Source organism: Hipposideros armiger, unplaced genomic scaffold (genome assembly GCF_001890085.2).
Source record: "Hipposideros armiger isolate ML-2016 unplaced genomic scaffold, ASM189008v1 scaffold_38, whole genome shotgun sequence".
In the NCBI taxonomy this organism is placed as follows: domain Eukaryota; kingdom Metazoa; phylum Chordata; class Mammalia; order Chiroptera; family Hipposideridae; genus Hipposideros; species Hipposideros armiger.
Window position 1 is genome coordinate 759,420 of NW_017731388.1, and position 19,157 is coordinate 778,576.

The window sequence follows — 19,157 nt, forward strand, 5'->3', positions numbered from 1 at the left end:
CTTCCAACAAAACATATTCGACTCTATATTGAAATAGCATGGCCTTCTACAGAGCAGAAGCCCTGGGACAGGTTTTGGGGTTTGTTTTTCTTTAAGAAGCCAAGAGCCTATATTTGTATGAGTAACCTAAGTAATGAAAAAGAAAAAAAAAAATAGACAATCCAATCCCAGAAATCAAATTAATTAAATGCAGAAAAATATCCAACTTATCAATTGTACATTTTTAAATAGAAGAGTTCTGGCTTCTTCCATTAGGCATTTGTATATCTCCAGCATGCTTTTTTGAGAACATTTTGTTCTGAAAATTTCCTATGGGCATTTTTTTTCCTCTGTGGGTCTCCAGGATTTTGAATAAATGTGTTCTTGTTATGTTTACAAATCGTGATTGTACTTTAGTCAACTGTGGTTTATCTTTGGAGGGTAACTAGTACATTGCTACGTTCTTTTTTCTAGGCTGGATAATCATTAAGGTAACTAGATGGAAGAATATGTACTTAAAAAACGTAATTAGATTTTAATTGACTCTATATTGTATATGTTGTTTATGTATTTGCTGCTTTTTCCCCATTGATCACAAGGGGCAGAAATTTGATTCCAGGGAGTATTATGTTGAGGCTTGAACTGTGCCTATATGATTAATGTACATATGCAGAGGGTTATTTCAGCTCATAGAAAATGAGGCCCCATGCGCTTAACAAATGCTCTTCTCTTGTTCTCCAGGGTTCCGCTATGGGAGTGATATCATTCCTTTCTCTAAAGTGGATGAGGAACAAATGAAATATAAACTGGAGGGGAAGTGCTTCTCTGTTTTGGGATTTTGTAGATCTTCTCAGGTACAGCACTTACTCCCTAATTGTAAACAAAATAAGTGAGCTTTTCCTTGTTATTATATGAGATGGTGTGATTTTGATCGGTCGTTTTATTTATAATATATGTTTATTTCAATGTTAGTTTTTCAGAAATGTAGTCTGGGAGTTATTGTCTCTATGTTTGATTTTTGAAGAGAAAAACCAAGATGTAGAGAAGTCAGCATGAATCAGAAGATTAGATTCAATTTAAAGTCTCTTCTTAGCTTTGCTGTCAGTCATAGCTCAATGTGGCCTTAAACAGTATCTAGTTCTTTGCTATTATATTGCTTTTTCTAAACTGTTATGTATAATGGAGTGTTTTATAGGAATGAAGGTCTAGCTGGATTTTGAATGCCCATAGACCTCTTAGAATATCATTGATTTATGCCAGTTGCTCTTTATCTCAATGCCCAACAAAGATGTCCAAGATGTGAAACTTATCCTGAAGTCACGTTTTTTAGACACCAATACAGAGATACACAAAATAGACACAATGGGAAACGCAGTAATTCACTGAAGGCCATGGGATAACCTATACTATCCTAGAAAGGGTTCTTAAGGATTCTTGGAGATCTTAGATAAAATTGTTCTTGAGGTAGGCAACCAAAAAGAATGTATAAGTATAAAATGTATCTTTCAGGCTTTATAGGAATGAAAAATAATATTTTTTTATTCTAGATGAACTCAGTTGAGAATCATAATAAAATATATATTACCTAGTATACTGGATTTGAACTTCCTCTCGTTGTTCAAGCATATAGTCCCTGTGTACTTCAGTGTTAGCATAATTCAGTGAGATTAGGGAGAATGTTTTTCATGATATGCCAAACTGTTACATACATTTTTAAGACTCATAAGCTGAAAATTGGGAGGATTTACTTAAAGTTGATGTGATTTTAATGGTGAGAATAAATACTTTTTGGAAGTTGAGTCTTTAACAGTTTTCTAACAAATTACACTATGCTTTTCTTCAAAATAAAATGACTCACTTTGGGGAGGTATATAAACTTAAAACTTATGGTTGTTGATGGCAGTGCTTATGAGTCTTTTCAGTGAAACAGAACTTTTATTCAGACCTGTTTGTAGAAAGTGGCCTATTGGGAAATGGGTCTCCCTAACTCCAGACAGGCAGAAAAGACCAATCCTGTGCACTTACACATCTGCAAGTGGAAGTCGGGGCTCAAAAAATGGAAATCACCTGTGCCAGGGTGGGAGTGGGGCCTAGTAAGTTGAATGACACAGCAAAAAAGAATGAGCTGAACAAAAAGTACACTTTCTATTTTTAAAGATTTTTATTAACTTAAAATTAACTTTTAAGTCAAAGTATTTCTAAGTCAACTTTTTGGTTTATAATTATTTTTATGTCAAGTACAATCTCAGACAGGCACAATACTATATTCATAATAGCTACCATTTATTGAGTGATTAAAATATTTCAATCAATAATACTAAGCATTTTATATAAATTCCTATTTAATTCTTATTATGACCCTCTTGGGTAAATGCCATTATATGTATTTTATTTTATTTATTTATTTATTCTTTTTTTAAGATTTTTTTTTTTAAATTGGGGAATTGGGGGGATGGGAACAGTTCTGGGGAATTGGGGGAAGGGGAACAGACAAGTTGCTGTCTTTTTTGTTCTTCAGTCTAGTTGTGGAGGACGTTGGTTCACTGGCCTAAGTTGGCACCACCATTGCGCTCTTCTCAGGCAAGGCAGATCAGTCGCCAGCTTCTGGACGGCCGCTCACTGCGGCTGCTGGCTGCTCACGCTGGCTGCTGGCTACACACGGTAGCCCATGGCAACCCACTGCCACAGGGGCTGCAGCCTACGCCGTCGCCGGCAACCCACGGCAGCCCAGCTCCAGGTTGAGCTGTTGTTCAGCATCTTAGCTGTAGAGGGTAGTGTCACTGGCCCTCGTATGTGGGATCCGAACCGGGTCCCTCTGGCGTCCCAAGCCAGTTCTTAACCATCGGCCGGCCCCCATTATATGTATTTTAAACATTAGGAAACTGAGCTTAAGAGCTGTTAAGTAACTGGCCCAAGGTTACCTAGCTAGAAGGTGGTAGAGATGGGCTTTGAACCAGGTCTCTCTGACTCCAAAGCCAATGGCATTGATCCCTTGTAATCTGCCCACCAGATGGACAGCATCATTTCGGAATAGTCTAATTTTACATACCTGCCTTCATGTACTATCTTAACAAATGCATACACATCATCTTAAGAGCAAGATGCTTTACATATCAACTAGATAAAGTATACGCATGCACCTAGTAACAGACCAGTAATTATCTTTAAATTAATAAGATCACATATTTTTCCAAACTCCCTTAAAGTGAGGGAAACTAACATTTCTGGATTGAATTGATGTGAAACTTTTCGTTATATAAAATAGGTTTTTTGGCTTGGGGTATGTTTTTCCTTTTTTGAATTGTGAATTACTCTTTTAAATTTTCAAGAGCCCCTTCAATTTGTCTTCCTCCAAGCTGTCAGTATTCTGGGTATCTAATTATAGGATGGATAAGAATTTAGCCAGAACTTCTCCTAAATGGCTGGCTGTCTTTTGAAAAGTCATTTAGGTGCCTTAGCTCTTTTTTAATCAATCAAGAGCTATTACAGATTCTAATAGGAGGGCAAATAAATCTATATAAATGTAGCAAACTAAAAATATAGGATCATTCCCATATTTCTTCAAATAATGGTTTTCAAATGAGGAATGGAAGTGGAGGTGGAAGGGATTTGAATTATGTGGGTCTCACCCCCACACCTTTGAGACTTCATCCTCTTGAGCAGCTGTTGCTGTGAAAGTGCTCGTCATTTCTCAGCTTTCGAGGTGGGGAGCACTGGACTATTCCAAAAGTAGTTCCCCAGATGTGCTGTTTTCATGCCACTCCAGACCTATTCACACAGTTACCCCTACTCAGGACACTTGTGCCCAGGCTCTTTATTTTAGTTCCTACACATCCTGTAAGTCTTGATTTGGGTGTCACCACCTGCAGAAGCCACATGACCAAGCTAGATGTCCTCCTTATGTGCTCTTGTGGCGCCAAGCTGTAATACCGAACTCTTGTGTTCTGTAGCTCTGTATGGTAGTTCTGCATTGCAGCTCATTTCATTTTTATCTAAGCTCCTCAGGACAACACTATGTCCTGTTCGTTTTGTGTTTATATTGCCCAGAACAATGTTTGATGCATACTAGGTACTCAGATATTTATTGTGTTAAATTGAACCCCAAGTAATAAGTTGTTTCCAATGCCTGTGAGAGTTTTTCAGTAAGAGCATTTTGAATAGGATTTCTTAGTAACGTGTAGTATTATGGTTTTATGTTACTTATTTTGGATCAAAACCAATTTTTTCCTTACTCTTGTAGGTCCACAGGAAATATTTTATGGGAAATCAAGTTCTAAAGGTCTTTGCAGCAAAAGATGATGAGGTGAGTTGACAGTGGGTCTTTGAGGTAGTGCCACAGAATTGAATTGTCATTTTCAGGGAGATGTTTGGGGCTTTTGTAGTTTTATTTTTATTTTTATTTTTTGGGGGGGGGTACTGGGGGAGGGCAACAGTGTTGGGGAATTGGGGAGGGGGACCAGCCAAGTTGTTGTTCCTCAATCTTTGTTGTGGTAGTTTTGTTCAAGATGAAGAATTACATTGTCAACAAGAGTGTTATCCAAATGGATTGGTTCCTTGTGAAGTGGTCAGATCCCCATTTCTGTAGGTTTCCAAGCAGAGTCTTTATTGCCAGCAGTCAGATGTTGAGGAGGGAATTCCTTCATCATGTGGGTTGTTAAACTAGATGAATACTATTGTTTTTAACTCAAATATTCTGTGATTCTGTGAATAGTTTCCTTTTAAAAATTTGTTTTCTCTGGTCATGAGCATAGGGTTATTTCGTGTGTGTGTAGAGAATCTACACTTTTATGTGCTGATCAGCACCGTGTGGAAGGGGAGAAGAGAAAGGAAAGGAAATGGAGCTTTAGTTGAGTTTCCCGCAAGCTAGTGTTGTGTTACAGTGTAGCAGTCCTTCAAGACCCCATCTTCCTTTCTTTAAATGTCCCAATTGGCTCTATCGAAGACATCCAAATAAAAACCTGCAAAACTGGAAATAACCTCTTCCCCAGACTCCTATTGTGCTTATCTGGTCTCTCTTTCGAGACATGTGAGGATGTATGCATTCTGTATTGGATACATGTCTCATATCTACTAGTACATAATACATTAGAAGGTATTACTAGCACAGTGAGATCAGAGACTGATCTTTGTTTTCTTACAGGGCCTAAGACAGTGCCTAGCAAAGAGTAGGCACTAAGTAAATATTCCTTGAACGGAAAAGATAATGACTCTCTTATGAAATGTGTAGAGGATTTTGATGACAAGGTATTGAGGTCATAGGTTTTTAGTGGCATAAATGGGAGTATACATAGATAACTTTGATAAAGTTTAGCTAAAATACTGAGAAAAGTACAAAGTGTTTGGGGAGTTAGGGAGAGGGAGAGAGCTTACTAAAGCAAACCTGAAATGGAGAGGTTATCAATTTACTGAGCCTTGAAAATGGGTTAGAAGCTGGAGAGCCAGAGATTTGGAGAGGGCATTCGAGCTGGAAAGAAATGGTGTGAATAAAAAGCTACAGAGGAGGGAACGTACGACACTTGCCCAGGAGTAATGATCAGCTCATGAGGCTTGAATAGTGGACTTACTGGAGGATTTTATGGAAATGAGTCACATGATCAGCTAGCTCTATGAACAGGGAAGAGGCAGTGCTGGAAAAGAACAGATCGATTTGAGAGATGACATAGAAGTAGAATTGGTAGAGTTTGGTGAACAATTGAAGGTGAGGGATGAGAAAGGTGGCATTATCAGAGACTTTGGGCTCTTGTTTGGTTGAGTGGGAAGTGGTGTTAATGGAAGTAAGGAGTGGAGGAGGAGAATGGGGGAAAGACAGAAAGTTTAGTTTTCGTTATGAACAGTTTGAGCTACTTGAGGTATGACCAAATAAGACATCTACCAGCTAGTCGGCAATGTAAGTCTGGATCTTAGGAAAGTTTTAAAGTGGAATACACAGATTTTTGATTCATCAACTCATCAGACTGGATAAAATAACTCCAAGTAGAGGTTTAGCGTAAGAGGAGGAGAGAAAGGTCAATAGCAGAATTTCAAGATTAGTTGGAAGAAGAGAAGAGGTAGGGGAGGAGTGTCCACAAAGTATGATAATCTGCGGAGCTTGTTTCTGCAGTGTCGAGGAAGGGGGTGGTCACGTGCTACTGAAAGGTCACACACAGGACGGAAGCCCAGGATTTAGCACTTAGGAGGCCATGGGTGACTGCAGATGACAACTTCAGTAAGAAAGTGGGGTCAGCAGCTGGGTTAGATGGAAGAATAACTTCTCAGCAGTGAAAACAGCAAGACTATTATTTCATGAAATTCAGAGGTGAAGGGAAAGCAAGATACTGATGGTAATTTATGGAGGGAGGGAGGGAGGCAGAGACAGATTGTGTTTAGGAAGGCTGAGACTGGAGTTTATTGAGAGGGTGAGAGTATGAATTTGGAAAAGGAAGATTGGAGTGATAAGAAAAAGGATTTAGATAATGAAGTCAAGTTCCAGAAGTAAATGTAATCAAATTATGATGTGGCCTAGAAGTGGAAGTTGTTGTTGGGGGGGGGGGGCACTTTAAAACAATATATGAAGCAGGAAGAAAGTGGATAACAGTTTTAGGGGTACTTGATCCTGTTTTAAAAATTACCCCCTGTCGGAATGTGCTGATGCGTGCACCTTTCTCACTAGGCAGCAGCTGTTGCCCTGTCCTCCCTGACGCATGCTTTGGATGAATTAGGCATGGTGGCCATAGTTCGATATGCTTATTCCAAAAACTCGAATCCTCAGGTTGGCGTGGCTTTTCCTTATATCAAGGACACCTATGAGGTAAAACCCACATGTCTTTTATTATGTTAATTAGTTTCTCCTTCAGTTTCTTTATTCCAAACAGTGCTTCTTAACTGTTAATGTGCATGGGAATTACTTGGGCGAGGTTGTTAAAATAATGCTCTGATTCTGTAAGTCTGGCGTGGGGCCTGAAATTCTGCTTTTCTCACAAACTCCCAAATAATGCCGCTGCATCTGGCTGTGAACCACACTTTCGGTTGCAATGGAAGAGCGTAATATAAGTATGTAAAGGGGCTTTTTATTAAATCAAATCAGTGAGAGTTAATCGTGGCCTTCTGTTTGCCCAATCCAGTGACCTCCTCTGGGCTCACATCCTTCTTTATATCTCAGAACGTGGTGGGAATAGAGATTACCTGTTTTCACAACCACCTGTGTTTAGTATGGGTCAAGGCTGAGGATGTGATTTTGTTGTGATCCTTGTGAAATTCGGTTTAGTTAGGGCTCTCCTAGTTAAAATACAGGCCTATCTCAAAGAATTTACTGTGGCAGAACTGGGAAAGAGACGGCAAACGTCTTGACTTGCACGTCAACTTTCCAGTCACCTTGGACTCTTCTCATTTGTGGTATCGGTCATGCATTTTGCAGGTATTCTCTGATAGTCTTTCTCTGAAGCATTTCTTTTATGTTTAATATTCTTTGTACTGTTTGCAGTGATGTACAGCGAATAATGGAAATCAAAACACTTTGCTTTCCATGTACCAGCGTTGAGCTATCTGATTTTTGAAATAACTTTTGTTGTGCCACTTTCACAGCGTTTGGGAACAGTTTTATATGTTTTCATTAATTTGATTGTTTTTGTTTTTCCCTCCTTTCTTTCTCATTAGTGTTTAGTGTATGTGCAGCTGCCTTTCATGGAAGACTTGCGGCAATACATGTTTTCATCCTTGAAAAATAATAAGAAATGCACTCCCACAGGTGAGTGTATTTCCATTTTGCTCACTAATTGGCTTTAAACACAGACTGTTCTTGGGAAATCACCTGTCTGCAGTCACTGGTGGGAGACAGGGTTTCACAGGGTGGAATTAGTTAGACCTGAATGACTTCCATGCACAGTAATAATAAAGGCGGTTCATCTTGTGTTTTTCCGGTAGCAGGGATAGGTTTGCCCTGAACTCTCCGAGCACTGTCTCCAGGTCCCCCCTGTGACTAAGGGCTTGTATCTGGGGAGCAGCTTGCTAGCCGTGGATGGACTTTCTCTAGTTGTGAGCAGGTTTGCCCTTTGCTGAAGTGAATTGACATGGACTGTGAAGCCTGAGTGTGTCCCACAGAAAATATGTGTAACTTTGAATTGAAAAGTGACCGTGCTGGAGATTACCTTTCCTGCCTGCCCTTTCTTTGTAGTTTACAGTAACAGTCCAAGTCTCATTGTTCCTTCTTTGTAGGAGTTACTTCAAGCTTGATGAGAAAAGGCTTATTCAGCATCGGGCTGCAGATGTCAGGGTGCTGCGCAGAAAGATTCTCACACACATAACAGATCCTGTCTTCTCGAGAGCTCTCAGTTGAAGACAGTTGTAATGAAATAGAAGAGCGGGCCAAATGTAGGCAACATACCAAAAAGAACACAACAGGATGAGCAGATGTGTTAGTTTATGAGTTTAAATCTGTGTCAGTGTAGGATTAGGGAGTTGGGAGGTGAGTCTCAGAACTGGGGTTTCTCTGTGTGTTTCTTTGGTTAGACCACTTGGGAGCGGTGTGCAGTAGAAAAGCCAAGAGCCAGATGGGCCCTAGGGTTTGTATCTTTACTGTCTTCTGGAAATGAGTCCCTCGGCGTCATGGTGGAACCAGGCACGCTCCTCAACGCACAGAAGCTGCCAGCGGGTTACTGTAGTCTGTCTCTTCCTCTGGATAATTCCAAACTTTAAACGAGTACATTTCAAAGAGAACTCTGTTCAGAAATTATAGATATACATCATTCACTCAGGATCTAAAACATTAAGTGTCTCTTGATCTGTTGATTTATTTTTCTGAGAGTGGACGTATTTTTGTTTGCATTTTCTCCATTACAAAGATGGACCAGTAAAACTGTTTGGCATCGTCCCCAAGTCGACGCTTATGTAGGGGTGTGCAATGCCAGAATGACCTGGCCTGACACCAGCTGGTAGTGGCAAATGAAAACCACAGGTCCCATCTCCTCCTAGTGCCAGTCAGCGTAAGGTGGCGATGGCTGTGCCAGTGCCCGACACCTCCCCTGGAAAGGCCAAAAACTGGATAGAAACGTCTCATTATAAATACCTGTACACTCTTTCATCTTGTAGTAGCTGAACAACAGGGGTGTTTTAGAAGGTGAAGAATAGAAGCATAATGGACTTTTTAGGAATCACTTACCCTCTTCTGCCTTTTGCCTACTGACTGTGAGTGATCCAGAAATAGCGCTTCAGCTTTTAACAGCTGAACTGCTGTATGAGTCAGCAGAACGAAAGGTGCCCGTGGTAGTTTAAGTGGAAGCCTTTGGGGGAGAGCTGCCTTTCATCCACGCTGCTTTGAGCTGTGCCATTTCTGCTGACTTGGTAGATTTTCACTGAGGAGCACTTGCTTTCTGTTCGGTGTTAGGAGAGACAAAGAAAAGGAAGTCACATTTTTTGCTCTCGGGGATCGTTAGAGTGGAGTGGAGTCAGACATGTACGCAGGTGTGCGTATCCGCAGAGTGCCAGGAGCTCATCCTGGGTCGGGCAGGATGTGAAGGAACCTGCTCACTCTGGTCCAGTGGTGTCCTCCTGATAAGTTGGTGCACTCTGATACAAGTGACGTTAAATCCTCATCAAGTTAATGCTTCAGTACCAAAGAGGTTTCCTTTTTCTTTTTAAAATAGCTAATTACTAATTTTTTGAATATTAATTCATTGAATACTGAATATTTTGAATTGCCATATACAAGGTAGGTTTTGTGTGGCTGTGGTGCATTCCTCTGGAACAGACTCTTTTGCTTTTGATACGATGCCCCATTGTCAAAAGTTCACTGAATGGTAGAGCTGGAAAGGACCTAAGAGACCAGCTACTCTAACTCTTTGCAAATAAGAAAACAGAGTCAGGTAAATGATGTGCATAACTACAGAATATTTTCAGCAGAACCAGGGCTGTATCACCTTGTCAACATTGCTGTGGATGGAAATGATTTGTTTTAGTGGAAAATAATGTGGGTAGTCATTTGTTTTTTCTGTTCTTCGTTTATCCTGTTTTAGAGGCACAGTTGAGTGCTGTTGATGCTTTGATTGATTCCATGAGCTTGATAAAGAAAGATGAAGAGGAGGGCTTGGTTGAAGACTTATTTCCAACCACCAAAATCCCAGACCCTCAATTTCAACGATTATTTCAGGTGAGAAAGGGAAGGTGAGCCAATTACTTTTTTTTAAATGAAAGAGAACTGAGTAAAAAGATAGAGTAATTGACAGGTCCCAAACAAATGTTTTTATTCTCCGAGGGCCTCAGTTCTATTTAAAGGAAGAAGAACACTTTCTGCTTCCCACTAAGAAAGAAAGATACTCTGAGCTTTTAGAAAGAAAAGAGTAAAGTTAGTATGCTTTTTAAATTTTTTCTGGAGAAAGACTATTGTTTTTATTAAAAAACAAAAGGGCTTAATAAAAAGCAGATTCTTTGATGCTTTTTTCAGGCTTTTCTGCACTATTTTATGTGACTCAGACTTTTCTTTGTTTTTTTATATCCAAACGTAGAGTTTTTATGAGCTGGATAATAATCACTGTTAGGGAAAAAGTGTTCCAGTGTCATATTTGTCAAAAATTTCATAATTCAAGATGGCAGAGAGGCCAGATAAGGAGGTTATAATATGAAGTTATTAAAGAGTAACTAAAATACAGAAAAATATAAATTATGGATTTCTGAATCTAGGGCCAAAGGAATTGGAATGTGGAGGTTGGATTAAGGGGAACGGGGGAGGTTGACCGGAGAGCTGACTTACACTGAGGAAGGGAGGAAACACCAGCGTCGAAGGGGAAGGGACGGTCCAGTCTTGGATTAACTTGGTGACAGCAGGACACAGGCTTCTCTGAACCCCCAAAAGCTGAAAAAAGATCACGAGAAGCTTTTTCAGGCAAACTCTTCCCCACAGAGGAGTGGAGGGCCTATTCCTGTGGAGGGCAGCGGGCTGTTTGATGGAGGCACCATTGATTGTCTGTTTTCACTCATGTCTCAGAGCATCCTTAACTAACTCAGGTCCATGTTAGGCCCTGTTGTAATTTTGAGGGATCTTCTACATAAGAGAAATTGCCTGTTTTTTGATGCTTGTCATGCTTTTAAGTAGTGGGGGGTGGGGGGAGTTTGTTCTAAAATTAAAAATATGAAGCTTACTATGTAAAGGCCTGACTTAGTGACTACTTTAGTATTCTAAGTGTAACTGAGTCTAAATAACTTGTATAAAATCCTTTGGTGTTTTTGACGAGTGGTCTTCAAGACCCAAAGGCCTTTGCCATTTGTAGGGAAGGGAGGAGCAGACCAGTTGGTGTGGAAAGCATGCAAAAACAAGTTGCTCTGGTGAAAAGTCAGACTTCTAATACATGGAAGATTTGCTCAGGGTAGCTTCTGTTTATCATCAATAAGTGTTTCTTGGATTAAGGAGTAGATACAAGAATACAGGCATTGTTCTCTTTCAGAGCTGTAAGAACTGGAAACTTTGGTTTTTACAATTTACCAACTTTGTTTTGTGGGGGAGAGCTTTTAATATGGCTTATCTGTATAAAGAAATATCATTGCTAGGGCATTTATAAATTGAATTCACTGTTTTTAAAACAAATATTTATTGAATACTAACAATGTGCCATGTGCTAAAGATACTATATGCTAACTACTTGAAAGGACCCCTCCGGAGAAATGAGAGGAGTAGAGATATAAAACCAGTAGGCGCAACAGTGGCGGGTACAAAATACTGTGGGAATAAGAAGAAAGAGAGATTCTTGCAAATGAGTGACTTCCGGAATGTGTCACTGAGGAAAAAAGGGGATTCGTGATGTGACAGGGGCATGCCAGGAAAAAGGAGTAGCATATGCACAAGCACGGAGACATGAGGAAGTGTGATGATGTATTTAGGGACCCACAAATAGTTCCATGAGGCTGGAGAACTGGCTGTAGGGGAAATGATGGGAAAAGTGGCAGGGTAGATACGTAGCATTTGGATTTTATCCTGTGGAGAGTGGGTCATCATGAAAGGGTTTTTTCAGCAGGTGGGTGACCTGAGTTTTAGAAAAGAGCTCTGATGAAGCATAGGAGATGGACTTGAGACGAGTTATCCAGAAACCTGCAGTGGCCCACATGAAGGCTTGAATGAAAGCAGTGACAGAGAGAGTGAAGACGAGCAAATTTCTAAGGGAGAATAGCTGTGACTTAAGGGATTATAGTGATTTAAGGGATTATATGGTGGTTGATGAGAAATAAGAGGAACTGAAGTAACAATATCCTAGCTTGGCTGACTGGAAGGATGGTGGCACCATTAATTGTGATGAGGCATATAGAATGAACAGACAGAAAAGGTAATGCATTTCCTTTTGCAAGTGTTAAATTTGAGGTATCTGTTGGCTATCCCAGTACAGACACTCAGTGGAAAGTTGGAAATCCAGGTGCAGAGCCTAGAAGAGCATTCAGGATTCATTGTATAGATTTGAGAGTCCTCATGTAGGTGGAAACAGAAGCGAATGAGGCCACGTGGGAGAGTATGTCGAGTGAGAAGAGAGAACAAAGTCCTGAACACCAACGTGTGAGTGGACAATTAGGGATGACATAAAAAGAAATGCTTTAAAAACAACAGCAGCAACAAAATATTCCAGCCTCCACCCCGAAAAAAGGCCAGCGAGGTAGAAAGAACTAGGCGGAACTGGTGCCTACAGAGGCTCAGGAAGAGAAGAGCATCTGGAAAGAAAGAAGCTCAAATCAGACATGGCACACAGGTGAGGCAAGGAGCATGGAGAGGGCCTCTAGGGTTTGTAGTTGTGTCTGAAGATTTTGAAGGCCCAGCGTCAGTGGAGGAATTGGGATGGAGCAGATTCAGTGCTGGAGGAGAAACTGAGGAAGGGGAAGAGAGAGGGAGGACTGAGTGAGCTATAGGAGGATGTGGAACTCAGGGAGACTTTCTTTTTAGATGAAATATTGATAACAGGGTAAATGGGAGTAGGGGACAGAAAGAGATTAATAATTTGTTGGCTGGAGGTTAATTTATTTCTAATTTTGGAAAGAAATGCTGACAAATAGGTCTTTTGTCAGTGTACAGTTAAAACTGCCTTTAAATGATTAATAGTGTTGCTAAAATCAACATACTACTAACTTATGAGTTAGCCATGTGGCCTGTAGTTGTTTTACTAGTCTTTCAAATTGTAAAAATCACATTGAAGAATCACAATTGCTTAAAAGAGAAATAAGTAGATTGAGGACAGATCCTCAGCTTCTGAGCCACCAAAAAGTGTCACTTTATGATAACATTTTTATAAATGAGTTGGGATGTTTTGATTGAACTAATTGTGTAAGTATTCCACTTAGCGTTATCTAAAATGTGACCTTTAAGAAAATATGAGAGGTTGATGCTTTAGAACATCCTTTGTAGGTCCTTTATTTCTGGCTTCCGGGTGATGACACTGTTTGAAAGAATTGCTCTCCTTTAATAACAGTATGAACACTGTTAGAGTTTGTACTGAAAATCTGGGATGTTTTTCCGTAGGGAGTCTGGGTAGGGTATTTGGCCATGGTTTGTTCTAGTTCTTTTCAAAAAAAAAAAAAAGATCAGTTGAGTATCAAATAGACTTTCAGAGTGTGAAATGTAGTCTGCTCTGTTGAGTGTCTGATTACTGCTTCCATCGTTAGGGCTTTCTAAGCTGTTTTAGGTATTTTAATGACCTGAGGGAGAATGCTGTGAATTAAAAATTATGCAGAGGCAGGTTGGGGGTAGATTCACAGGGGCTTGGGATCATTTTGGTTTCCCCTTTGGCTTCACATTAAATAGGCCTGATGTTATTGATGCTCAAGCGAAAGTCAAGTAATTAGGAAAGAGAAAAACAGGAGTCCAACACTGAAATAAACGAATGTACCATGGAGAAGGAAGACTTGCGGTTGGTGTATCGAAATAAGGGAGCAGCACATGAAATTTCTAGAAGAAATCAGTACTTAATTCCTACTTCAGGAGTTGCTCAATTTGTAGAACATCGACTCTTGGATGGTATTTACTATTTAAGCCTAAGTACCTTTATTTCTTAGAATGGAAACTTCTAGCTTATATTTCTACAGGGTAGGAAAACAGTCCATGGGGTGGTATAAATCATATACCTTATGGTAGGAAACAGTATTTTGAAATTATAGGAGCTGTATAGCTCTCTGGTTTTTCTTCAAAATTACTAATGTATCAGTTGTTTAAAGGCGGGAATAGTAGGAGTCCTGTTCTTCAACCTACTCTTGGAATTGATTCTCTAGCAATCAAAGGAAACATCAGTGAAGTGATAGTTTTCCTCTTTCTTAATGGTATCTCACCCTTGTGCTTACCTCCGTATACTCCTTTTAGAGTATTTACTTTTCTGGGCAGAAACCAGCACTGCCAGGGCCTCGCTTAGTGGATTGAAAGCAGCGCAGGTGATTGAATGGCAGTGGTTTGCTGTCCAGATTTCCCCTCGTGAAGCAGTGGAGAACCTTCCCTGGCCTTGACCTTGGCCCCACTGTTGGTGCTGCTTCCTGATGCCTTTGTAAACAGCCAAAGAGTCCTGAGAAAGAGCTTTATTCCTTCAACCAGTATCTGTTAGGTGCACATTATGTGCCAGAAACCATTTTCAGCACTTGGAATTCAGCAGTAAACGAGACAAACAAGATCTCTACTTTCCAGGGGAAAGGTTAGGTAATAAACAATAAACTAAAAAATCAATAAGGTAATTTTAGGTAATAAATTCTGTAAGGAATGTAAAATAAGGTTAATGGTAGAGAATAACCACGTGGTAGGAAGGGGATGAGGGGCCCTTTCATATAGTGTCAGGGAAAGCCTGTCTGAGGAGATGATAATTGAGCAAAAACAGAATGATGAAAAGGGGCCAGCTCTGGTGAGATCTTGGGGCAGGCAGAAAAGGCAGAGCATTGAGGACAGGACTCCAAATCTGGAATGGGCTTGGATAAGAGTGACACGGGACGAGCCCAGGCTAGCTGGGTCACGGTGAGTGAGGAGGAGGGTGGCAGGTGGCGTGATAAGGGAGGCATGCCGGCTTTAGGATGTGGTAAGGAGCTTGTTTTAAGCTGACTAGTTAGAGTAGAACAGTGCAAGTGGATGTGGGGACACCATTAGAAGGTGAGAATGGCAGCCCACAGGAGAGGTGATGGGGCCTGGACAAGCACAGTAGCAGTGGAGATGAACAGAAGCGAATGGACTGGTGGAGAATGGCCCAAACCTGCACTCCAGGGAGGTTCGGGACAGACCAGTATGCTCATGTGTTCCACAGATTTCTTCCTGGGACCCACTGAGCATGGGCAGCTCCACCACACACTGTTTTCTAAGATTAAGCAAAGGAGAAAGCACAGTATAGTGAAGGGAGGTAAAGGATTATAGCCCCAAAGTTATAACCCCACGTTGTCAGAAATTCTTGGAATTATGGGTCTTAGAGAACCTTGTGTACTCTTCAAGTAGCTAAGTATCGTCCTCTTTTTATAAGATGAGGCTCCTTTCCAGGAGGGCTTCAGCTGGCAGTGCTGCTAGGCTTGGGTCTGTTTTACGGTTGATTTGGGCATTATCCATGTCCTGCTAACCAAGGTGTTTCTGGGCCAACTCGCTGTTCTCATTTACATGTGGTAGGAATCAGAGCCCTCCCAAACTAAACATGGAGGAACCCTGATCAGAAAAGCATAATGAAGCCATCTGTGGTGTCCACATCTGCGTTTTAAAATCCTTATTCCTTTTCCACAGTGTCTGCTGCACAGAGCTTTACACCCCCAGGAGCCTCTGCCCCCAATTCAGCAGCATGTTTTGAATATGCTGAATCCCCCCACAGAGGTGACAGCTAAATGTCAGATTCCTCTCTCTAAAATAAAGACTCTTTTCCCTCTGACTGAAGTCATCAAGAAAAAGGATCAAATGACTGCTCAGGACATTTTCCAAGACATGTAAGTACTCGATGGAGCTGCATTTGACGTTGGAGTACAGAAGGCTGGTGCTAGTCATGGCCTGGGACTCTGGAATTATGGATTGCAAGTGGGTTTGTGGAAGCACCAAGGCGGGAGGAAGAAACCCGTCGGTATTTGACCCTTGTATTGAAAATACTGGTTTCTCATGTCTGTCTGTTGTAGGTATAGTTTTTCCCTGCTGTTCACTTGGGATGTAGAACTACCTTCTGGGTTGTTTTTTGATCACATTCTTGGTGAATTATATATAGAGTAAGGCTGAACAGTTTTTAATACCTAAAACTATAAATTTTACCATTTTTAAAGTAGGGTGCTAGGGATGAGAGGAGGGGGTGAAATTCTTAGGTTTTTAGGTTGGGAGGTTAGGTGTCAGGAAAAAATCAGTGATATTTTTGGAGGAAAAGTGAGGAGAATGAAAAACCTGGCCCTTCAGTTAAGCAGTTACTATTCAGCGATGTACTTGGTTATACCGTCAGCTGGGTATTTGTACTTTAAAGATGGCAGAATGCTCTTCATACAATCCTTAAATCAAACTTTCAGGTTGTTATTTTTTTCTCTCATCAGAGTCTTTTCAAAATCTGTATCAATTTCCATTCAAATTGCAAAGCGAAACAAACCGTAAGAAATTGTTTTTGGTTATCCAGAATCATTTGGGCATATATCGTTGACTTTACCAGGGCTAGGTTTTTGGTTATTGATTACTTTTCCCCCAAATCAAAATGATCTATTCCTTTTTTTTAGGTTGCATTCTGAGATCCAGGTTTAGACCACAATTTTTTTTCCTTTGATTTCCTTCCCACAACTGTACCTTTATTGACAAACTTATTATTTATAAATACCCCATTGGAGGAGTACTGAGTAATTTCTAATAAACCTTCACAGAGTTCTGTACATTTTTAAATTTAGTGAATTATCTTCCAAGTTGAATGCAAAGCTTTGTGCTCTTTGTGGCTTTTTAGAGGTCAATATCCTTTGTCAGAATAAAAAAAAAAATCATGGGATTGATAGGTTCTATCATGTGCATTCCTAACACATCCCGCAGTTTTCTGTTTCTCCTGAGTCTCCCATGCCTTCTGTATAGAAAGACTCACTAAAAGTCCACTTTCCTTCTGCTACCCTCATCCATCCATGCCCCTCTGGATTGGTATTTTGAACAGTTCGATAAAATTCGGAGTCCTTTTCTTCCGGGGACAGCCTTACTTTAGCCTCTCTGCAGTCATCTGGCTGTCCTTGCTCCAGTTCATGATCTTGACTACCTTCTGCAGTTGTGGGAAAGAAAGGGGTCCATTTTCCCCTCTTCTCGTTGATTAAAATGTAAATTAGTTGGTTAAAAAACCCCCACCGCATAGACCCAGAAGGCTGCTGTTCTGTGATTTGATCCCTGCTGTGATTACACCTTCAGCTCTAATCCTATCACTCACTCTTTCAGGGAGCTGGAGAGGGCTGGCTGTTCTTTTTCTTTGCTCCCATCATGGTTTGCGACAGACAGCCCAGTGATCTGCTGAGGGCCTGAGAATGATCTCACTCACACACACCTACTCCTCACACTCCAATTCTCTATCCTTTCTTCAGAAACTTAAAGCTTCAGAAAGTTTTTAAAAGCGGCAGAAATGATGCATTTCACAAATATTTATTGAGTACCTCCTGTATTCAAGAAGAATGACTCAGTCCCTTTTGCAAGGTTCTTAAAGCCCTTAATTTTTATAAGGCCCCAGTCAGCTCTCGAGGTAGTCTCCCTAAGGAGAAAAAAGTTACTAACAACTAGCTATGTTTTTGTGTATATCATATTTTTTATATACACAAAAGTTTGTACCCTGTATTGAGGGTACATATTTCTAGTGTAGGGTGAGGGGTTAAGATTGGGGAGTGGGAAAATGTCTGTGCAGGAAGCGTCAGAGGCTAAGACAAGAGCCCTGAGCTGGGAATCGCTGGTTTTCATTTCAGCTTTGTCAAGCTTGACCTGATTTTGCTTAAATAAATTTACCTTTATGAAAGTTTCTCCATCTAAAAACAGCCTCATCTCAAGAGATATTGTAACAATGAAATCACAGATATTAAAGCACTTTGAACTATTTGGAGAGAAGGCAATAGTCAAAACCCAAAGCAATAATAATATCATTGTTAATGAAAACATTGACCACTTGAGATCTGCTATTCCTGCTGAACCTGTTGAATCTCTAGTTTTAGAAGTGATTTCTTCATTTCAAGAGGGTAGGAGCACCATCTGACATTGTAGTCCAAAAATGTACTAAATATTACCCTTCTATAAAATCACTGCTTCCCTTAATGTTGCTGAACACTGTTGAAATGAAAATGTCGTCTCATCTCTTGCACAGGGAACTTGCCTGAGAATTAGGACATCTGAGGCCGAATCCTGCTTGTGCAACTAACTCATAGGTGATCTTGATTTTTTTTTTTTATCTCTATCCATATAGTCTAAAGTTTTCTGCTTTTTCAATTCCCCTAAGACTCCCTGCCACTTACTTTCAGTAGCCAACCTCACCTGGTTACTGGTTAAGAGACAGTGTGAATTGGTTTCCTTGCTTTGCAGTGTGACCTTAAGCGCAAGTTGCTTACCCTCCCTAAGCCTCGATTTCCTCATGAGTAAATAGGGATAATAGGAATGTCTGTCTCACAGAGTTGTCATGCGGGTCAGTTGAGTAATATCCCTAGATATTTGAGTCTTAGATAGTTGAGTCTTATCCCTAGAACCCAGCACAGTGCCTTACACATAGTACGAATGCAGCATTTGTGAGGAAATAAATGATTTACAAAATCCTAGTCATGTTCCTGTCACATTTGCGATAACTAGGTAGCGATGATGATGGTGGTGATGATGATTTTATAGAGAAAACAGAGACCAGTAGGTGGGAACTCCACAGTTATTTGGCCCATTTTATCTAAGAACGTACCTGTATTGCTTCCACCTTTACTTTCTCTTTCCTGTCTCAGTGGAAGAGGGCACGTCATTCTGTCCCCAGTTAATCCTTTCACCTGTGTCCTGAGATGCCGTCTTCTGTCTCATCTGGAACCTTAGCCCACTAATAATTTTTTTCCTCTTTATGTATTTTCAGCTTCTCCCTCTGCACCAGCTCCTTTCCCTCCACACATAATCATTTTATTTCTTTCCTCTACAACAAAATAAAATAATCCCCACACCTTCCTCCCTCTAATTACTATTGGGTCTTTGGAAAAGTCATGACGCATGTTTGCAACAGATGGCACTAGTTCATTTTTGGAAGTACTAGAGTCATTCGCATCTATGTTATTGCTATGTCATTTGACAG

General features: G+C 40.5%; 1 protein-coding gene across 1 annotated transcript in view; it reads left to right on the forward strand.

Annotated features, from left to right (window-relative positions):
• The window catches only part of XRCC5 (X-ray repair cross complementing 5), an 83,999-nt gene that overhangs the window by 18,677 nt on the left and 46,165 nt on the right, over positions 1-19,157 (forward strand). Inside the window, exons 9-14 of the mRNA XM_019638196.1 lie at positions 721-833; positions 4,220-4,282; positions 6,629-6,766; positions 7,612-7,702; positions 9,966-10,099; positions 15,656-15,852. Coding sequence (XP_019493741.1) covers positions 721-833; positions 4,220-4,282; positions 6,629-6,766; positions 7,612-7,702; positions 9,966-10,099; positions 15,656-15,852 — 736 coding nt within the window. The remainder of the gene's footprint in view (positions 1-720; positions 834-4,219; positions 4,283-6,628; positions 6,767-7,611; positions 7,703-9,965; positions 10,100-15,655; positions 15,853-19,157) is intronic.